Raw genomic sequence first — 20,705 nt, forward strand, 5'->3', positions numbered from 1 at the left:
TCAGGTTTATAAGACAACCTACCCTGCACAAAACCAAGTGGACTTTCCCCAAGTAGGCCATACTTTTATAAATGGACATAAATCCCATCCCTCAGTATCTTCTCCAAAAGCTTCCATACCACTGACATGTGGCTTACTGGCCTATAATTACCTGGATTGATCGCATCACCTTTCTTGAACAAAACAAGGCACTTGCTGCTCTTCAGTCCTTTGGGACCTCAACCATTGCTCGAGGAGACTAAAAATCTTTGTCAAAACCCCAGTAATCTCTTCACTTGCTTTTTTCTATATTCTGGGATACATACCATCAGGCCCGAGGAACTTGACCATCTTAATATATTTTTTAAGACCCAGCAGTACCTCTTCAATCTCAAAATGTACCAGCATATCAGCATTCCCCAGCCTGCCTTCACTATCCTCTAAATCCTACTCCTTAGTAAATACCAAAACAAAGTACTAAATATCTCAGCCACTTGCTCTGGCCCCAGTCTTTGAGCTTATTTCCAAAACCAGGCCCAGTATGTTTTCTCTGGGCTCTACACAAGAACCCCTCGTAGATGCACTGAAATAATCCCATCAATTTATCAATAGCGCAACCCCTCCACTTCTTTTACACACCCCCATCATGGCTAAAATAATGAAACCTAGGAATATTGAGCTGGCAGTCCTGTCTCTCATGGAAACAAGACTCTGAAATTGAATATTACAATTCCATGTACTGATCCAGGATCTAAGTACATCCTCACAACCCATAATTCTCTTACATAAGCATTTGCCATGGACTGAATAGTTGCTAGACCATTTCAGAGGTTAGCTAATTCAATCATATTGGAAGGCCTGATGTCACAACAGGGTGGAAAATTTCTTCCCCTCCAGGAAATTAGCCAGAAAGGTTTTTTTTCCAACCAAAAAACCCTGTTAGGCATGTTACTCTTAATTATATTTTGGAAAAATATTGTCCTTTTGGTCAACTAAATTCTAGGTCTAAATACCATTTCTGCTTACAGTACTGAAAGAGATCATATAATTCTACCAAAAAATATGCATGGCACACAAATGAATGCATAGTTTTAAAAAATGTATGCATTTCATTTAAATTTCTCTCTTGCCCGATGTGGCTCTTCCAATGATAACTCAAACTTCAACATCTACAACCACCTAATTCAGCACAGGTTAGACCAAGTCATGGACCTTTATGATCAGTGATAATAAAGTTGACTTACAGAGAAATGCAAGCCTCTTTCTATTTGTACTCTTAGTTTAGTTTTATTTCAAATACTACATGCATTCAAAATAGAACCTTCCAGTTTTGTAACCTCTAATTTAACTAATGATTTTTCTTAGAATTATACTTTATTCTTCCTTGTCACCAAGCTGTAACATTCCCCATATTATTATCTAATCTTTTTAACGCTAGCAAAATTTATGTTTCCTGTTATTAATTAATGCAATCTTTGGGTCCATTGCCTTCACTATCTTCACCTTTATTCCTCTGAGCCATTTTGAGTGTATGCTATTGTATGGGCTTTACCTTCCTCAGAGCAACTAAACAATATTACTAAAAACTACAATTTATCATTAAGAGTTTGATCAGCTTTGCCATGCAATGTTGTACTTGTTGTAAGCACCATTCAAAGAAACTAAGCAATTTCAGTATTCAAATTAAACTGAATTCTGAAATTAACAGGCCATAATTCAAATACTCACCTGACTTTTTTGCCATTCTCTGTGATTTTTGTCATATAAAGCAATCCATATTTTTCTGAAACCTACAAATTTAATGAAACAATTTTTATCACAACAATAAGCAATGATTAGATAATTTCTAATTAGACCTATTCACAACCATTCTCATTCACAAAAAATACCAATATTGTTTCTTTCAGTTCATATTTAAAACACTTTTAATAGAAATAATTGCTTTCAAAATAACTTTTTTTTTCACAAGAGTCATACTAACAGTTGGTGAAGGCTGTGGACTCTTTGGTGAGGAAGGTGGCTCATTATTGTTGTCGTGGATTAGCTTCGGACTAGTAGCAAGTTCCTGAGAAGGAAATCAAAAAATTGCAACACTTACTTCAAACCTGAAACAGCATTTAACACTATTTAGTTATTTCAAACAGGAAGATGAAAGAAAATGGAACATCAGAAAGACTCCAAATACTTCATTACATATTATAATCTATTAAATATCAAAAGACACTAAATTGCTTGACGCTCTGCGTAGTTTTAATCCTGTTAAGTCCATGATGATACATGCTGGATAACTAACAAGGCAGAGATACATTAAGAATGGTAGGTACAGCCCTCGAAAGTACCAAGTTGTATGGGGTGTACGAATCTAACAACCCTGCAGATGGCAGAATAGATAGATAAGTTGGTGAAGGAAACGTGGTATACATACTTGCTTGCCTCTGTTAGCTGGATTGTTGAATATAAGAGTATGGGTGTTATGCTACAGTGTATAAACATTAGTTAAGCAACAGTTGGGGTACTGTTTGGATTTCTCATCATCACACTGTAAAGTATGAGTACAATGGAGCAGGTACAGAAGAAAATTCATTGGAATGCTGCCAGGTTATATGGAGAGATTGGGATGTTACTTGTACATTGGCACCAGAAGCATATCGACACTTACAGACCGTCCCCAGCACAATCTTTGGACTGTGTTGGCCTTTAACGTATTTCACTGGATATTTCAAAGTACATGTGACAAATAAAGCTAATTTATATCTTTATAAAATCCCTTAGGGTTTTCCTTAATTCTACTCTTTATGGCCTTCTCATGACCCCTTCTAGTTGGTCCCTTCTTAAATTCCTTCCTGGCTACCTCACAAGTCTCAAGAGCCCAGCTTGATTTTTGCTTCCTGAACCTTAAGTATGCCTCCTTCTTCCTCTTGACTAAATGTTCCATCTCTCCTGTCAATTTTGGCTCTTTCCCAGATACTATCTTTCCTTTTGCCAAAGGGACAAACCTATCCAGAACCACATGCAAATACTCTCTAAACACCTCCACATGTCCAGTGTGCATTCCCCTGAGAACATTTACTCCCAATTTATGATCCCAGGTTTCTGCCTAATACCCTCATGATTAGCCCTCACCAATTAAATATCTTCCTATATTGACAGTACCTATTCTTGTCCAGGGCTATGTTAAAGGTCAGAGAATTAATGTCACTATCTCCAAATTGGTCACCAACCAAGCAATCTGTCACTTAAGCAGGTTCATTACCTAGTATGAGATTGAGTATGGCCTTTCCTCAATTAGGTCCATATACATACTGCATCAGGAATCCTTCCTGAACAGACTTAACAAATTCAGCTCCATCTAAACCTTTTTCAAAAAGGAAGTGCCAATCAATATTAGGGAAGTTTAAGTGAAACAATGACAACAACCCTGTTATTTTTACCTTTCCAAAATTCAGCTACTTACCTGCTCTTCAGTGTCCCTTCTGATACTAGAGTCCTATAGAATACCAGCCAATAGGGGAATTTCCTTTCTGTTTCTGACTTCTACCCATACTGACTCAGTAAAAATTCTCTCCATGACATTATCCCTTTCTACAACTGTGATACTTTCCCTGACAAGCAATGCCATTCCATTCCACCCTCTTTTACCTCCCTCCCCATCTCATTTGAAACATCTGAACCCCAGAACATCAAGCAGACAATCCTGCCCTTGCGACAGCCAAGTTGCGGTATTGGCCATAACATCATTAGTTCCGTGTACTGATCCATGCTCTAAGTTCATCATCATTATAGAGTACCTGATAGAGGAATATGAAATTATGAGGAGCACAGATAGCAGGAAACTTTTGTCCAGAGCAGATGTGTCTAAGGCTAGGAGGAATGGTTTAGGTTAAGAGGTATTAAGTTTAGAGGGGATCTATGGTGGAATTGTTTCACCCAGAGGATGATTGGAATCTGGAATGTACTGCTTAAATGGGTGATGAAGGCAAAGATTCAACATTCAGAACAAATAAATATTTAGACAAGTACTTGAATCTTCAAATCTAATATAGATGGACACATGATTATGGGAATAGACACGGTGAGCCAAGAGGTACATTTCTGTGTCAAGAGAAAATCTGCAATTGCTGAATATCCAAGCAACACACACACACACAATACTGGAGGAACTCAGCAGGCCAGGCAGCATCTATGGAAAAGAGTACAGTCAGCATTTCATGCTGAAACCTTTCATCAGGACACTATCAGGTAGTGCTGTAATAATCATGCATGACAAGTGAAATAGAGAAGGAAAACAAAGTTTAAAATGTTTTCCAGCCTTCTTGCAGCTTAAATAACGTATTGGTCACTTCTGACTAAATTACAGCAACAGACACAAAATGCTGGTGGAACGCAGCAGGCCAGGCAGCATTGGGCTGAGACCCTTCATCAGGACTAACTGAAAGAAAAGATAGTAGCTTTCAAATCGCTTGCTATCTTTTCCTTCAGTTAGTCCTGACAAAAGGTCTCGGCCCGAAACGTCGACTGTGCTTCTTCCTAAAGACGCTGCCTGGCCTGCTGCGTTCCACCAGCATTTTGTGTCTGTTGCTTGAATTTCGTAGCATCTGCAGATTTCCTCGTGTTGTTGTCGTTACAGCACGTCTTTAATATTTGAATAACACCTTAACAATGGTGAAATAGATTCAATGAGATGGACAAAGGTAACATTAAAGGATTCCTTTAAAGAAAATGAGAATAACATCAATGCAAAGAACTCCAGACAACAGCATAAACAAGTCACTTTGCTAGTTACGGACAAGTGCACATAGGTAGCATTTACAAAAGTTAGTATGTGGAATTTGAAACTTGCAATCATGCAGGTGTTCAGTAATAGCAAACATTTAAGAGGAGAAGTTGAATCAGATATAAATGGTAAAAAAAATATTTAGGATCTAAGCAATATTCCTTAAACTTTTCTGATATGTTAAAGAAAAGCTCCTCTTCGGCAATTGTAGACAGGCAGTCATTCATGGGTGGTGGCAGAGAGTTAAGAGTTTATAAAGCATTAGCATAAGTAACAAGTTGACAATGTCAAGGGATGAAGTGAAGCAAAAGGAAACAGACAAGAAATATAATATATAGCTTAGGAAGTATAGTTCAAAAAGCATTCTAAAATTATATTCTATGGAAATCCCATTATTATGATATGGCTACACTAGAATAGCTAAAATGGAAGCTTTTTTGTTGGAAAGCTATCTGACAATATAACAAGTGAATGTAGAGAAAGTGCACAATTATATCTCCATAGAGTGAAGAACTCGAGCAAATCAATCTAACATCCACTGAGAATATTATTTTATGTCAAAAGGCATAAATTAACAATATTTATATTAATCATTGTTAAGAATGATTTACTATACTTTAGATTACCAAGCATTTCAATAGCTCATGCAAATGTTGGGTAATGATGTAATAATTCAAAACCAGATGAAAGTATGAAATCAATCAGGATAAAATACATTTTATACATTTAGATATGCAAATATATCAAAATACAATGTGTTGGTTAATGACAAAACAAATTTAGCCTTAATCAAAATTCAGAATTACTAAATTTTCTGGTTCTTTCAGAAGTTCATAAACTTTGTACCAGTTCTATAATGACCTGCCTATTTCACATACAGATAAAACAACTAACTAGATTGGCACTCACACAATCAATAACCAAGAAAGCAGAAAAGTGATTTGGAATAATAACAGACACAACGCAATACACTGCAGAAGTGAAACAAGTCAAATGTAACAAAACACATTCTTTTCATAATTTAAATGCCAGGTTAAACAGATTAGCCATCAGAACTGTTGAAGGCTGATTTGCAAAAGCTACCACTTGTGAATTAATAATCTTACAAGATTAGCTTTAATCAAATTGACAGTCAATATAAATTTACAAAATGAAGGGAATAATGGGAAATTTATTTATATTTTAGGGTAACTTGTATTAAAACAGTAAAATACTAACTTGATCAGGGTGCTGCGAAAACAAATGCGATGATGGAGCACAGAGATGTTCAGAGGAATTGCGCTTGTGCTTTTTGGAAGTGAACTGGAAAAATCAAAATGTTTCTCATTGGTTACTCATTTATCCTTATATTTTTTGCTTATATTGTATTCCAATTCATACTCCTTACTTATTATACAGCATTTTACTATTTTTTCTGGTGACTCTTGTTTTAATTATTGGTAAAGATTAATTTTTCTTTTAGCTTGTCATTTATCAGAAAACACCCAAGAATATTTTTGAAAATAGTTCCCTAATTAAAATCTTTTTGTTGCAATGAAAGGTACTTTTCCAAGCATCACTGGAAATTATCAAGTATAGTAAGTACAGAAAAATAATTTGGCAAAGCTGCTTACTATTCTTAATTAGTACTCTGCCCTTGCTTCAACTCAACAACTTTTGAAACCCAGATATGTACCTTTAGACTTTGCTGTTCCAATAAACCTTTGGGTACTCTGCTTAAGTTTACAGTCATCTTAAGCCTATAACCAGCATTTGCAGAACTAATTGGCTTATGTTTAAACATGGCATTAATTTTTATACATTTTCATTCTTCATTTCAAATCCTTTGGTGGTCTCTCCCTATGCATTGTATAATCACTGCCAACCGTATTAAAGCTTTCCAAATTATTTGCACACTTCAAATTCAGGCCACTCAATCATCCCTGGGTCTAATCAATCATTAGAAACCGTGCCTCAGATCAAGGTCCAAGCTCTATAATTCTCTAACACATCCACTTCCTTAGCTCCCTTTTTACCTTAAGGTTGATGATTAAAACATACTTCTTTGTTCTAGTTCTTCTGTTGCTTGATGTTAATATTTGATAATACTCCGGTAAAGTGCCTTGAAAAAGGTGCTATATATAAGTCCTAGCCCATTGTTTAATCATTCTGTATAATGGCACTTTTAAGTCATAATCCAGCTTCAGGCATTATTAGCCTGGATCATGCTTACTGACAACAGTGGAACCATTTTATCTCTGCAGTGTGGGCTCATAGATTTCCAAGTAACCGTGATCAACCAGAGAAGGCAGAGAGGCTACTATATCTGACTTCCTGCTCTGCTGTTAAACTCACAAGAACCCAGCAGCAAATCACCATGTTGGAGACAAAATTGGATGCTCTTTGCATCCAATCCCAAGCTATCCTGAGAGGAAAGAAGAGCAAGTCAGCACTACTGGTTTACATTTTACTCTGCTATTTTTACACTATTGCTACCAGTTTCAAATGCTTTAATTTAAATTGCTTTATGTTAAACTTCAGAAGTTTTACTTTAAACTCATACATTCTTAAACTTATTGACTCTTGTTGTAAATGTACCCATTTTTGCATTTTAATATCAAATAATATAATTTAGATATCAAAAGTTTTTAAATGCTTTTAATTGCCTTGCCAGCACTTTTTTGTAGGCATAATATGAGATCCTAGTTTTCCTCTCTAAAAACAAAGTCATAAGTGACATACAGTATGGAAACAGGTGCTATGGCCCACCACAGGGCCCCTGAAAATAAAGAAAGCAGGAAAGAACTTAGGGTGTCAGGAGAGCTAAAAGGGAATAAAGTCAAAAGGAATTCATTTCTGAAAACAGAGGAAGTGGGCAAGATTCTAAATGAATGCTTTGCATTGGTAATTACCAACAAGGAAGACATTAAAGGATAGTGAACTCAAGAAGGGGCTATTGATACTCTAGGGCCTGTTGATATAAAAAATCTGTTGGGTCTTTTGAAGAGTATTAAGATGGACAAGAACACAGAGCCTAATTTCCAGTAATTGAGAGAGTCGAGGAAAGAGACTGCTAGGGTCTTGACAGAGATTATCATATCCTTTTTAGCCACAGGCAAGATCCCAAAGGACTGGAGAAAAGCTAATGTTGTTCCTTTGTTACAGGAGAGCAATAGAAACAAGCAAGAAAATTATAGGCCAGGGAATCTTACACCAGTGGTAGGAAAATGACTGGAGAAGATTCCTAAGTATAAGATTCACTCACATCAGGAAAAGCCCAGATCTTTCGGGGACAATCAGCAAGGCTTTATGCAAGAGAGGTCATGTCTAACTTACTTGACTGTTGTTTTGAGGAAATGGAGATGATTGTAGAATAGGGCAGTGGATCCTGCCTAAATGGATTTTACTAAAACATTTAACAAGGCCTCTCATAGCAGACTGATTCAGAAGAAGCACAAGGGATCCATGGTGACTGAGTACACTGGACTCCAAACTGGCTTGGCCACAGAAGACAGATTGTGGTGGTGTAGGGTTGTTATTTTGACTTAAGGTCCATGGCTAGTAGTATTCCATAGGGATCAGTGTTGGGACATTTATCTGTTAAATGGCTTGGAGGGATATGTACATGGGCGGATTTGCAAGTTTGCATTTGACATGAAATTGGTGGAGTAAGGATAGTGAGGAAGCTTGTCAAAGTATACAGCAGGATATAAATCAGGTGGAAATATGGGTGAAGAAATGAGAGACAGAAGTCTAATCCTGAACATAAAGGAAGCAGGAAAGAACTTACACTGTATCAGAAGTTTTGTACTTTGGGAGGTCAAATGCAAATGAAAAATGGGTAAGACCCTGAGAAGTATTGATTACAGAGGGATTTGGGATAGAAATTAATAGCTCCCTGAAAGAGGCAACACACACATAAAATGGTAATGAGGCATACAACATACATCAGGATATTTAGTACAAATGTAGGCAAATCTTGTATAGCTCTATCAAACTTTGTTGTTACTGTAATGCTTTACAGTCCCAGCAACCTGCAATCAGATTCCACTGCTGACTGTAAGGAGCTTGTACATTTCCTCCATGACCGTGTGGGCTTCCTCCTACATTCCAAAGATGTATGGGTTATGGCTGGGAAGCTGTGAGCATGCTTGTTAGTGGCAGAAGCAAAGTAACACTTGCGGACGCAATGACACATTTCAATGTTTTGATATACATGGGACAAATAAAGCCAATCTTCCTTTAATCAGTCTCTTGGGAATATTGTGTGCAGTTCTCATCTCCACATTACCAGAAGAATATAGAAAATTTGAAGAGGGTGCAAAAGAGGTTCAGCACAATGTTGCCTGGATTAAAAGAACATTACTATAGGGAGAGGTTTGACAAAATTAAACTGTTCTCCTTGGATTGCCAGAGGCTAAGGGGTGACAAGATACAAGTATATAAAATTATGAGAGGCATAACTGGCGTAGAATGGAAATGATAAATACTAGAAGGCAAAGCTTTAAAGTGAAGGTGGGGGAAACTTAATAAATATCTACGAGGCAACTATTTTTGTGCACAGAGAATGGAAAGTGTCTGGAACACCTGGTCAGGGGATGCACTGGCAACATTTAAGAGACATTTAGGTAGGAACTTGATCAGGGAATAGACATATTTAGCCCCTATGCAGTCAGGTGGGATTAGTTTAAATTAGCATCATGTTCTGCACAGAAATCACCTTCAGCCCATGATGCTTCTGTGTTGTAATGTTCTATGCTTCCTTGTTTGCAGCAATCATCAAGTGCCCATCTACATTAAGGGACAAGTTGATGCTGCAATCATTCCACTAAGCTTCAATTCTGTTGGTGTGACCAATGTGTGATGCCCTGAATAGCAAAGTGCAAGTTCAGCTACACATCAACTGCACTGGTAAGTCACTAGGAACTGCAAATGACGAAATTGTGTGTGAAGGCCTAGCATTGAAAAAGATAGACCCAACAGCTGGAAATCAGAGCGCAAATTGAGAAGATGATTTTTAGCTTTAAAAGTTCTGCCTTGTATGCATTAAGCTCTCAAAAATATCCTCTACACTTACACCTTGTCTCCGCACACTGTATTTTCTCTAGCACTTTATTCCACATTCCTTTATTGTCTTCCTTTGAACTACCTTAATGCACTGATGACATTACATTTTCTGCATAGGTGACATGGAAAATTCACTAGACCCTTTATCTTATCTTCCTGATATCCACCAAGGAGACAGTAAAGCTTCCCAAACAAAAAACTCATTATGAAAGAGTCCGTTCTCTGAATTATCCACCACATAAGCTGATGACATCTGTATTTAACAGATTAGGATTTAAATTGCAACTTCCTACCTTTTCAAGGTCCAAGTGACTAACACCATATGTGCTGTGTCGCCAATTTGTCAATACTAAAGGTTCTGGCTTCCTATCCAAGCTTCTGCTTTTGCTAATAACTTCTTGCTTTGCTGGGACGTTGTACTGTTAATTCAAAATAAAAACATCGTTAATTATGTTTGCCAATACACCAAAGCTAGCTAAATCAATCAAAAGCTTTATTAAGATGACAGGTAGAGAAAAGGTCAACTCCAAAGTAGCCTTGAATGCAGGCTTAGACTACATAGAAACAAAGATAATATTAAAGGTGCAGATATGGAATTTGTTGCTTAGTCTTTCCAGCTTTCACTATGTTCTTAGTGCCTTGAAATCAGCTACAAGGGGAAAGTCAACCTCAAAAATGGAGTATCAGTCAACACACACAAATTGCTGAAGATGCTCAGCAGGCGACTGTACTCTTTTTCATAAATGCTGCGTGGCCCGCTGAGTTCCACCAGCATTCTGTGTGTTACTTGGATTTCCAGCAACTGCAGATTTTCTTTTGCTGACTCATTATCAGTCAATGTTCCCATCTACTTCTGATCTAATTTCTATCAATTTAATCTTATTAATTGATAGTAATCAAACAACAGCTTAACTTTTAAGTTGCAGTAATGGCCTTATCTAGAGCCCACATGCCAAGTTTAATTCTAATCTTTATTTCCCACTGAACATGGAGAGAGAACGTCAAATGACAACAGCAGCAAACATTTTTTTACATGGATGGCTGATACAATGATACCTGCAGAATGTGGGTCACATGAATCACACATTTATAGTCTACTCCTATTTCCTATTCCCTTGTAAATGTAGCACTGAAGATATAAATGTACTTAACAATTGGAGAGCATTACTTTGTTACATCCCTTGAAATATATATCTGTGCTGACATGCATGCACTCTGATAACATATTTTACTTTGAAATTTAAAATATGCATGCAGCTTATTAGAAAAGTAACACTGAACACAGTACATTATTACATGTTTTTGACCAAGTCATTTAAGAAAATAAATCAGCTTTGTTTCAAGGAGATTCAAACTTAAAAGAGTGAAATGTAACATTTGAAAATGAACTATTGAATTTTACTTCTGATCTATTTTCTATTATCTACAGCATACGTCTTGTGTCTGCCCAACACTACTACTACTGCACACGAGACCAAACACACTACTAGAATTGGTGAACAGGAATGAGCGGTAGCATATGAAATGAAGTGCTAAAGTTATGTCTCGAAATAAAACTCAGAAGGAAGGAAACTAATTTCTACAAGTATAAATGAAACCATGGACCAAAAGACCGTAAGACATTGGAGCAGAATTAGGCCATTCAGCCAATCAAGTCTGATCCACCATTCTATCATGGCTGATCCCAAATCCTGCTCAACACCATACATCTGCCTTCCTACTATATCCTTTGATGCCCTGACCAATCAGAAAACTATCAACTTCCACCTTAAATATACCAACAGACTTGGCCTCCACTGCAGTCTGTGGTACAGCATTCCACAGCTTCACTACTCTCTGGCTAGAAAAAATTTCCTCCTACCTCAGTTCCAAAAGGTCGCCCTCAATTTTGAGGCTGTGACCTCTAATTCTGGATACCGCTACCATAGGAAACATCCTCTCCATATTCACCCTATCTAGTCCTTTCAACATTCAAAACCCGGATTCTAGCACCATCAACGGCAACCCAGGGCATATTGAAAACCCGGTCTCCAGCACCATCAACGCAGGTTCCAACGACCATGGACAGCTTCGAAGCGATTGCGCAACCACCGACTGCGACTCCAGCCTTGAACTCTTCACATGCTGCGATTGTGACTCCCGTCTCCCCTTCCCCCACCACCACTCTGCCATCCCCTCTCCCTCAGATCCCATCGCCAGCTCCTGGGCCCTCAGAGGCTCCATCTTCCTCTCACCCTAACCCTTCCCTCTCCACTGACACTACAAGCCTCCCTCCCCCCTCTGATCCCATCTCTCATCCATGCTGGGTCTTTACCATTCCCTCCGACCTTCAACTCTCTGAGGCAGAGCACTCTGTCTTCAGTAAGGGCCTCACCTTTGTCCCCCTTCGCCCACACCTCAGTGAGTTCCTCGTACGTCATGACGCTGAACTCTTCTTCCGCCGGCTCCATCTCCAAGCTTACTTCTTTGGCAAGGACTCTCCTACCCCCACCAATGACCCCTTTTCCCGTCTTCAACCCTCCTCCTCTTCATGGACACCCCACTCTGGTCTTCTGCCTACTCTGGATCTCTTCATTGCTAATTGCCGACGGGACATCAACCGTCTCGACTTCACCACACCCTGTTCCAATTCCAACCTCACTATAAAATCCGCTGATAAGGGGGGAGCTGTTGTTGACTGGCATACTGACCTCTACCTGGCCGAGGCACAGTGACAACTCTCTGATACCTCCTCTTATTTACCCCTTGATCGTGACCCCACTAAGGAGCACCAGGCCACTGTCTCCTATACCATCACCAACCTTATCAGCTCTGGGGATCTCCCATCCACTGCCACCAACCTCACAGCTCCCACACCCCGTACTTCCTGTTTTTACCTCCTACCCAAAATCCACAAACCTGCCTGTCCAGGTAGACCTATTGTCTCAGCTTGCTCCTGCCCCACCAAACTCATTTCTGCATACCTTGACACTTTTTAATCCCCCCTTGTTCAAACTCTTCCCACCTATGTTTGTGACACTTCGCACGCTTTGAATTTTTTCAATGATTTTAAGTTTTCTGGCCCCCACCGCCTTATTTTCACCATGGACGTCCAATCCCTATATACCTCCATCCCCCACCAGAACGGTCTCAAAGCTCTTCGCTTCTTTTTGGATTCCAGACCTAACCAATTCCCCTCTATAACCACTCTCCTCCGTTAGCGGAATTAGTTCTTACTCTCAATAATTTCTCCTTTGGCTCCTCCCACTTCCTCCAAACCAAGGGTGTAGCCATGGGCACCCGCATGGGTCCTAGTTATGCCTGCCCTTTTGTTGGCTTTGTGGAACAGTCCATGTTCCAAGTCTATACGGGTATCCGTCCCCCTCTTTTCCTTCACTACATCAACGACTGCATTGGCGCTGCCTCCGGCACGCATGCTGAGCTTGTTGACTTCATTAACTTTGCCTCCAACTTTCACCCTGCCCTCAAATTTACCTGGTCCATTTCCGACACCTCCCTCCCCTTTCTTGATCTTTCTGTCTCCATCTCTGGAGACTGCTTATCTACTGAAATCTACTATAAGCCTACAGACTCTCACAGCTACCTGGACTATTCCTCTTCCCACCTGCCTCTTGCAAAAATGCTATCCCCTTCTCACAATTCCTCTGTCTCCACCGCATCTGCTCTCAGGATGAGGCTTTTCATTCCAGGACGAAGGAGATGTCTTCCTTTTTTAAACAAAGGGGCTTCCCTTCTTCCACCATCTGCTCTCAAACACATCTCTCCCATTTCCCCCACATCTGCGCTCACCCCATCCGCCCACCACCCCACTTGGGATAGGGTTCCCCTTGTCCTCACCTACCACCCCACCAGCCTCCAGGTCCAATATATAATTCTCCGTAACTTCCGCCACCTCCAACCAGATCCCACTACCAAGCACATCTTTCCCTCCCCCCCCCCCCAATGCTTTCCGCAGAGATTGCTCCCTACGCGACTCACTTGTCCACTCGTCACCCCCATCCCTTCCCACCGATCTCCCTCCTGGCACTTATCCTTGTAAGCGGAACAAGTGCTACACCTGCCCTTACACTTCTTCCCTCACCACCATTCAGGGCCCCAGACAGTCCTTCCAGGTGAGGCGACACTTCACCTGTGAGTCGGCTGGTGTGGTATACTGCGTCTGGTGCTCCCGGTGTGGCCTTTTATATATTGGTGAGACCCGACGCAGACTGCGAGACCGTTTCGCTGAACACCTACGCTCGGTCCGCTAGAGAAAGCAGGATCTCCCAGTGGCCACACATTTTAATTCCACGTCCCATTCCCATTCTGATATGTCTATCCATGGCCTCCTCTACTGTCAAGATGAAGCCACACTCAGGTTGGAGGAACAACACCTTATATACCGACTGGGTAGCCCCCACCTGATGGCATGAACACTGACTTCTCTAACTTCCGTTAATGCCCCTCCTCCCCTTCATACCCCATCCCTGACAATATTTAGTTGTTTGTTTTTTTTCTCTCTCTCTGCCCAGCACTCTGCCTGTTGTCCATCTCCCTCTGGTGCTCCCCCACCCTTCTTTCTCCCATCCCATGATCCTTTCCCTTCTCCAGCTCTGTATCACTTTCGCCAATCACCTTTCCAGCTCTTAGCTTTATCCCACCACCTCCGGTCTTCTATCATTTTGCATTTCCCCCTCCCCCCACTACTTTCAAATCTCTTGGTATCTTTCCTTTCAGTTAGTCCTGACGAAGGGTCTCAGCCCGAAACGTTGACAGTGCTTCTTCCTATAGATGCTGCCTGGCCTGCTCTGTTCCACCAGCATTTTGTGTGTGTTGTTTGAATTTCCAGCAACTGCAGATTTCCTCGTGTTTGCCCTTTCAATATTCGATAGGTTTCAATGAGATTCCACCCCCCCCCCATTTTTCTAAATTCCAGTGAGTACAGACCCAAAGCTGCCAAATGCTCCTCGTATGTTAACCTCTTCATTCTTGGAATCATCCTCATGAAACTCCTCTGGACTCTCTCCAATGACAACACATCCTTTCTGAGATATGGGCACAAAATTGCTGACAAGTGTGGTCTGACTAGTGTCTTATAAAGCCTCAGCATCATTTCCTTGCTTTTATGTTCTATTCCCCTTGAAATAAATACCAACATTGCATTTGCCTTCATTACCACAGACTCAACCTGCAAATTAACTTTCTGGGAGTCTTGCACAAGGACTCCCAAGTCCCTCTGTACCTCTGATGATTGAACCTTCTCCCCATTTAGATAACAGTCTGCACAATTGTTTCTTTTATCAAAATGCATTATCATTCATTTCCCAAAATCATTTTGTCTACTATATATCCCGGACTTTCCTACCCAACAGCATTGTGAGAGCACCTTCACTAGAAGGACTACAATAGCTCAGCACTAGCTTCAAGGGCAGTTAGCTGCCAATGTTGAGTTCCCAAAAATGAATAAACCAAAAATATTCAGACTACATTTGAAATAGTGACATCAACTGTACAACACATGCCAATATAATCACAGCAATGTGTCCATCAGCTTCAATGCAGAGCACATCTTTTGCACAAAAGGTCACTATGCAATTCAGAGGTTCGTGTTATGGAAAGAATACCAGTTCAAATACTATAATTAAAATTCTGGAAAGAAAAATTCAATGGATAAGAGTAATATTGAAACAGGGCATTAGAGGAGAATGGAATGAAGCTTCATGTTGAAATTTGATGTCATTTCGATATTCTACTTCTTAAAATAAGGAAATAGAGACAAAAACTATTAGACTAATGAAGGGCTAAATTAGAATGGATTTTCCAACAGTTATTTCAAAATGAATTGCCCCAACATAAACTATTGATAGGGAAATTATTTGAACAAGGAAACAAATCTAACAGTTTAAAAAAATTAGTTTATATTTAAATTGATTAGTAAACTTATGTTACCAGTGTAAATGTTATCATATCCATGTAATCAATATTAAGATTGTTTTGCACAGAGATTATCTTTGACTGGTTACCTTATTTTTGTATCCTCCAGCAAGTCATAGGTGTTTACATTGTACAATGCAAAATTTGCGAGAGGGCTTCAGAAAGATCCCTCCAAAGCATTCATGCCATGCCTGAGAGCAGCAGGCAGACTAAAAGATGTTGCATCATTTACTGTTAGCTACAACCTAAAGGACTGGTTTTCACTATTTGATCAGATTTTCAATCTCCCTCCTATATGCCGATTTGTCACCATCTTTGATTCAGCATATGATAGTGGTGTCATCAGCAAACTTGACTATGGCACTGTAGCTGTGCTTAGCCACACAGTCGTATGTGTAAAATGAGTAGAGCAGGGGGGCTGAGCATACAGCCTCGTAGTAGTGCATTTGTGCTGATTGAGATTGCAGAGGAGATGCTGTTGTCAACCTGTATTGACTAGTGACAGCAAGTGAGAGAATCAAGGATTCAATTGCACAAAGAGGTATCGAGGCCAAGGTCTTTAAACTTATTGATTAGTTTTGAGGGGATGAGCATATTGAATGCTGAGCTGTAGTCACTAAAGAGATGTATGCATCTTTGCTGTTGAGATGTTCCAGGGTTGAGTGAAGAGCCAATGAAATGACATCTGCTGTGGACCGGTTGTGCCAGTAGGTAAATTGGACCAGGTCTAAGTTGTTTTTCAGGGAGGAGTTGATATGTTTCATCACCAACATCTCAAAACACTTCACTGAGTATCACAGGTCACCCCATGCACAGAAAATATGTTAATAATTTCTCCACACTATTTTAACTAAGATACCTCAATATTATTGAAATCTCAGAGAGCAACCCCCTCCAACCCATATAAGAGGGGTGACACTCCAGGCTAGGAACTGCTAATCTGGACTGTTATCTCTGAAACTTTCATTGTTTCCCCATAGCAGGTCATGCTCTTGAAATTCCTCATGGTTCTAACAGCTTCAAAGAATGCCTCTCTATGCACTTTCCTCCATTTTTCCTGCAAACTCATTTCATCTTTAAGTCTACATCTTTTAAAGAAACAACCATATGTAATTTTGTTTTCCTTGCATTAGTTGATGCCATCAACCATTCCTATTCTTTAGGTTCCGAGGACTTTTCTAATCTGGCAGCTTGGCACCTCTCTTCAAAAAACAAAAAGCTAACCAATGTCCCTTGCATTCCCACACCCCAGTTTCCTCTCAAATCCCTTGGAAGCGTTGTAAAATCACAAACCTCTGCCAATCATATCTGAAATGTCTTGCTTTAATACCGGATGGGAGGAGAGTAAATAAGTCCATGGTTAGGGTGAGATGCACCCTTGATTATGCTTTTTGCCCTGCCCAGTCAGCGGTTATGGTAGATAAATAGTCACTCAATAGTGGGCAATTGGGTGCCGATAATCTGCTGGGCAATTTTCACCACCCGCTGGAGTGTTTTGCGGTCCAATATGGGACTGAGATGCAGTTGGTGAGTATGCTCTCAATGGTACAACAGTAAAAGTCCATCAGTATCCTGGGACAGAGGTGAGCTTTCTTGATGCTCCTCAGGAAATAAAGGTGCTTGTCTCACTGCTCCTTTTTCACCTCTTTATACCAGCTACCTTTCTTACACTCTGTTCTGACAGAATCTTGACCTGCTTAATTTCTCTAGCATTTCGTTTTTGATGTTAACAAACAAACAAGGAATTTTGCTTGCTGTTTTGTGAAACAGGCTGAACAGAATTTATGACCAAGGGAAAAACAACTCTTCTGCATAGACATCATATTACAATGTATCGGAAATTTTTGGGACGCAGACTTTCATCTTCCATGACGTGCACTTAACATATGAGGCAAACTGAAATGCAGAATTTTTTTTGTGTGTCTTCCTCCTGAAAAAAATACAATAGTGTGTATTTTTTGGCAGGAAAGAACCAGAAGACCGATGACAAACTATGGATAATGATGCTTTTTAACTTCTGAGAGGTTTTCAAAAACAAAATGTTCAATTACAGGAAGTACAACATTTCCTTCTTGCACATTTATCACAAGATTGGAAATTTAGTTTTAACTGGAAAATAAAAATCACAGTTTCTGCATTCTTCCCATATTTCAGAATTTTTGTCAATGAAAATCATATCCATTGGTATCTAGTGAAACCAAATTGCATTAATCACCTCCCTGCCTTTTGCTATCGCCACTCTTCCCTCCTTCATCTGCCTATCGCCCTTCATCTGGATCTACCTATCACAACGGGAACAACAGCATCTGGCAAACTGCAAGAACATCAAACCCCAACTCCCCCCGCACAGAAAAAAACATACAAATTGCGCCAAATTTAAATCACTCCGTGAGAATATCAAACCCAAACCACCTCCCACCCCCAACAGCTCAGATGGCAACAAGAAAGAATGGGTGGAAACACAGAATATGAAAGATATAAAACCAAAAAAGAGACCAGTCCAGTCCATAAATTGAAGAACTTCAGTAATATCCTCTGGCAGTCTGAAGGAGAGGGAGACCACTCAAATAGAGGCAGAGCAGGGAGGGTGATAGGAGGTCACACACAGACACCTTTCCAGCAACAGCGATAGATAGTATGTTTCTTGCGGTAATGTGCAGAGCAGTTGGCATATCAAGCAGTTATGCATCCAGATAGGTATGCTGTCTATGGTGCATTGCTAAAACTTGATAAGGGTCAACAGAGACCAGCCAAATTTCTTTACCCCTGCCCATAACTTGACAGATAGACCTCAGTATGTGCGGTTGGGAGACTGTAGGTCTGACACGGTGGTCAGCAGCACAGGAGCGCCGCAGGGAACCGTACTCTCTCCGGTCCTGTTCACCCTGTACACATCAGACTTCCAATATAACTCGGAGTCCTGCCATGTGCAGAAGTTCGCTGATGACACGGCCATAGTGGGGTGTGTCAGGAATGGACAGGAGGAGGAGTATAGGAAACTGATACAGGACTTTGTGATATGGTGCAACTCAAACTACCTGCGTCTCAATATCACCAAGACCAAGGAGATGGTGGTGGACTTTAGGAGATCTAGGCCTCATATGGAGCCAGTGATCATTAATGGAGAATGTGTGGAGCAGGTTAAGACCTACAAGTATCTGGGAGTACAGTTAGACGAAAAGCTAGACTGGACTGCCAACACAGATGCCTTGTGCAGGAAGGCACAGAGTTGACTGTACTTCCTTAGAAGGTTGGCGTCATTCAATGTCTGTAGTGAGATGCTGAAGATGTTCTATAGGTCAGTTGTGGAGAGCGCCCTCTTCTTTGTGGTGGCGTGTTGGGGAGGAAGCATTAAGAAGAGGGACGCCTCACGTCTTAATAAGCTGGTAAGGAAGGCGGGCTCTGTCGTGGGCAAAGTACTGGAGAGTTTAACATCGGTAGCTGAGCGAAGGGCGCTGAGTAGGCTACGGTCAATTATGGATAACTCTGAACATCCTCTACATAGCACCATCCAGAGACAGAGAAGCAGTTTCAGCGACAGGTTACTATCGATGCAATGCTCCTCAGACAGGATGAAGAGGTCAATACTCCCCAATGCCATTAGGCTTTACAATTCTACCGCCAGGACTTAAGAACTTTTTAAAAGCTATTATTAATGCTTTTTGAGATAGTGATTTAGATGCATATCATATTTTTTTTTACTGAGTTAAGTATTGTATGTAATTAGTTTTGCTACAACAAGTGTATGGGACATTGGAAAAAAGTTGAATTTCCCCATGGGGATGAATAAAGTATCTATCTATCTATCTATCATAACATGGACTCCTTCAAACTTTCTTGCTGTCTCCATAAAGCAGCCAACATAATCTAAGATCCCCCTCCCATCAATCAGGCAGAAGATACAAAAGATACTGAAAGCATGTACCACAAGGCTTAAGGACAGCTTTTACCCGACTGTTATAAGACCGCTAAATGGTTCCCTTGTACAATAAGATGGACTCTGGATCTTACACCTTAATGTCTACATGTACTTTTTCTGTACTGTGATACTTTATTCTGCACTATTATTGTTGTACCTTGTTCTGCCTCAATGTACTGTTGTAATGAATTGCTCTTTCTGCACTGTGTGCAAGACCAGTTTTTTGACTATACCTCAGTACATGTGACAATAAACTAATTTACCAGGAACCCACTTTAACTTAATGCTAAGTGTAGCACTTTTCCATAAACAGCTCTTTCCCCAGCAAGGGTAATTCAGAAGAGCTGCAGACATTATCTTCCATGCATGGAACACTACATATATTTTTAACCAATTGAAAATGTATTTTATAAACATTGCATGTATGCTGGGTCAAGCTGAGAGCAAAAGCAAAAAAGTGAATTCCATTTTAAGAGTCACAAAGATATTCCACATGAAGGTTGCCAAGAAAATAAAATGAGGAAACATCTGTTGGCTTACATTTCTACTTGATCAACAATGGAATAAACTAACAGCTGACTAACTGGATATACTGATACTCAGTGGAGCAATTTTGTCAGCTTTGAGTTTGTGTTAGGAGTGCTTTCATATTTTCATTCCCAGCCATCAATCCAACAACTTTACATTCCACATTTTAACCTTTCCTTCCCACCAACACCACCCCTCCCCCACCATTTAGCCCCAATCAACATTCTCTTACTTAGACAATGAGTTCTTAACTAGATCAACAATGAAGAATTAATTAGATTGAGGTGATGTTTAAAGATCACGATATGCTTCAGAACCTGGACTAGTTAATGCAGGCATCTCAAGACACTGGAAGGGTATCAAGACCAATTCTGCAAAACCTTCCAAATTCATATGATTAAATGAATCAGTGGCAACATGCACTCCAGGCCAATACCAATATTGTTACAAGAAGAGGTTTAAATGAAAAAAGGAAAAATTCAGATGGTCATGGTCTACAATACTCTAGAGTCAGCAAGGATGTTGCAATCACTGAAAAAAGATGCA

At 40.1% G+C, this 20,705-nt stretch overlaps 1 protein-coding gene across 2 annotated transcripts in view; it reads right to left on the reverse strand.

Moving 5' to 3' along the window:
* The window catches only part of arhgap12b (Rho GTPase activating protein 12b), a 202,842-nt gene that overhangs the window by 66,332 nt on the left and 115,805 nt on the right, over positions 1–20,705 (reverse strand). For both annotated transcript variants that reach the window (XM_073054787.1, XM_073054788.1), the window contains 4 exons: positions 10,093–10,218; positions 5,972–6,055; positions 1,961–2,044; positions 1,708–1,769 (listed from right to left, as the gene is read on the reverse strand). In XM_073054787.1, coding sequence (XP_072910888.1) covers positions 1,708–1,769; positions 1,961–2,044; positions 5,972–6,055; positions 10,093–10,218 — 356 coding nt within the window. The remainder of the gene's footprint in view (positions 1–1,707; positions 1,770–1,960; positions 2,045–5,971; positions 6,056–10,092; positions 10,219–20,705) is intronic.

The sequence above is a fragment of the Hemitrygon akajei genome, chromosome 8, assembly GCF_048418815.1.
Source record: "Hemitrygon akajei chromosome 8, sHemAka1.3, whole genome shotgun sequence".
NCBI lineage: Eukaryota > Metazoa > Chordata > Chondrichthyes > Myliobatiformes > Dasyatidae > Hemitrygon > Hemitrygon akajei.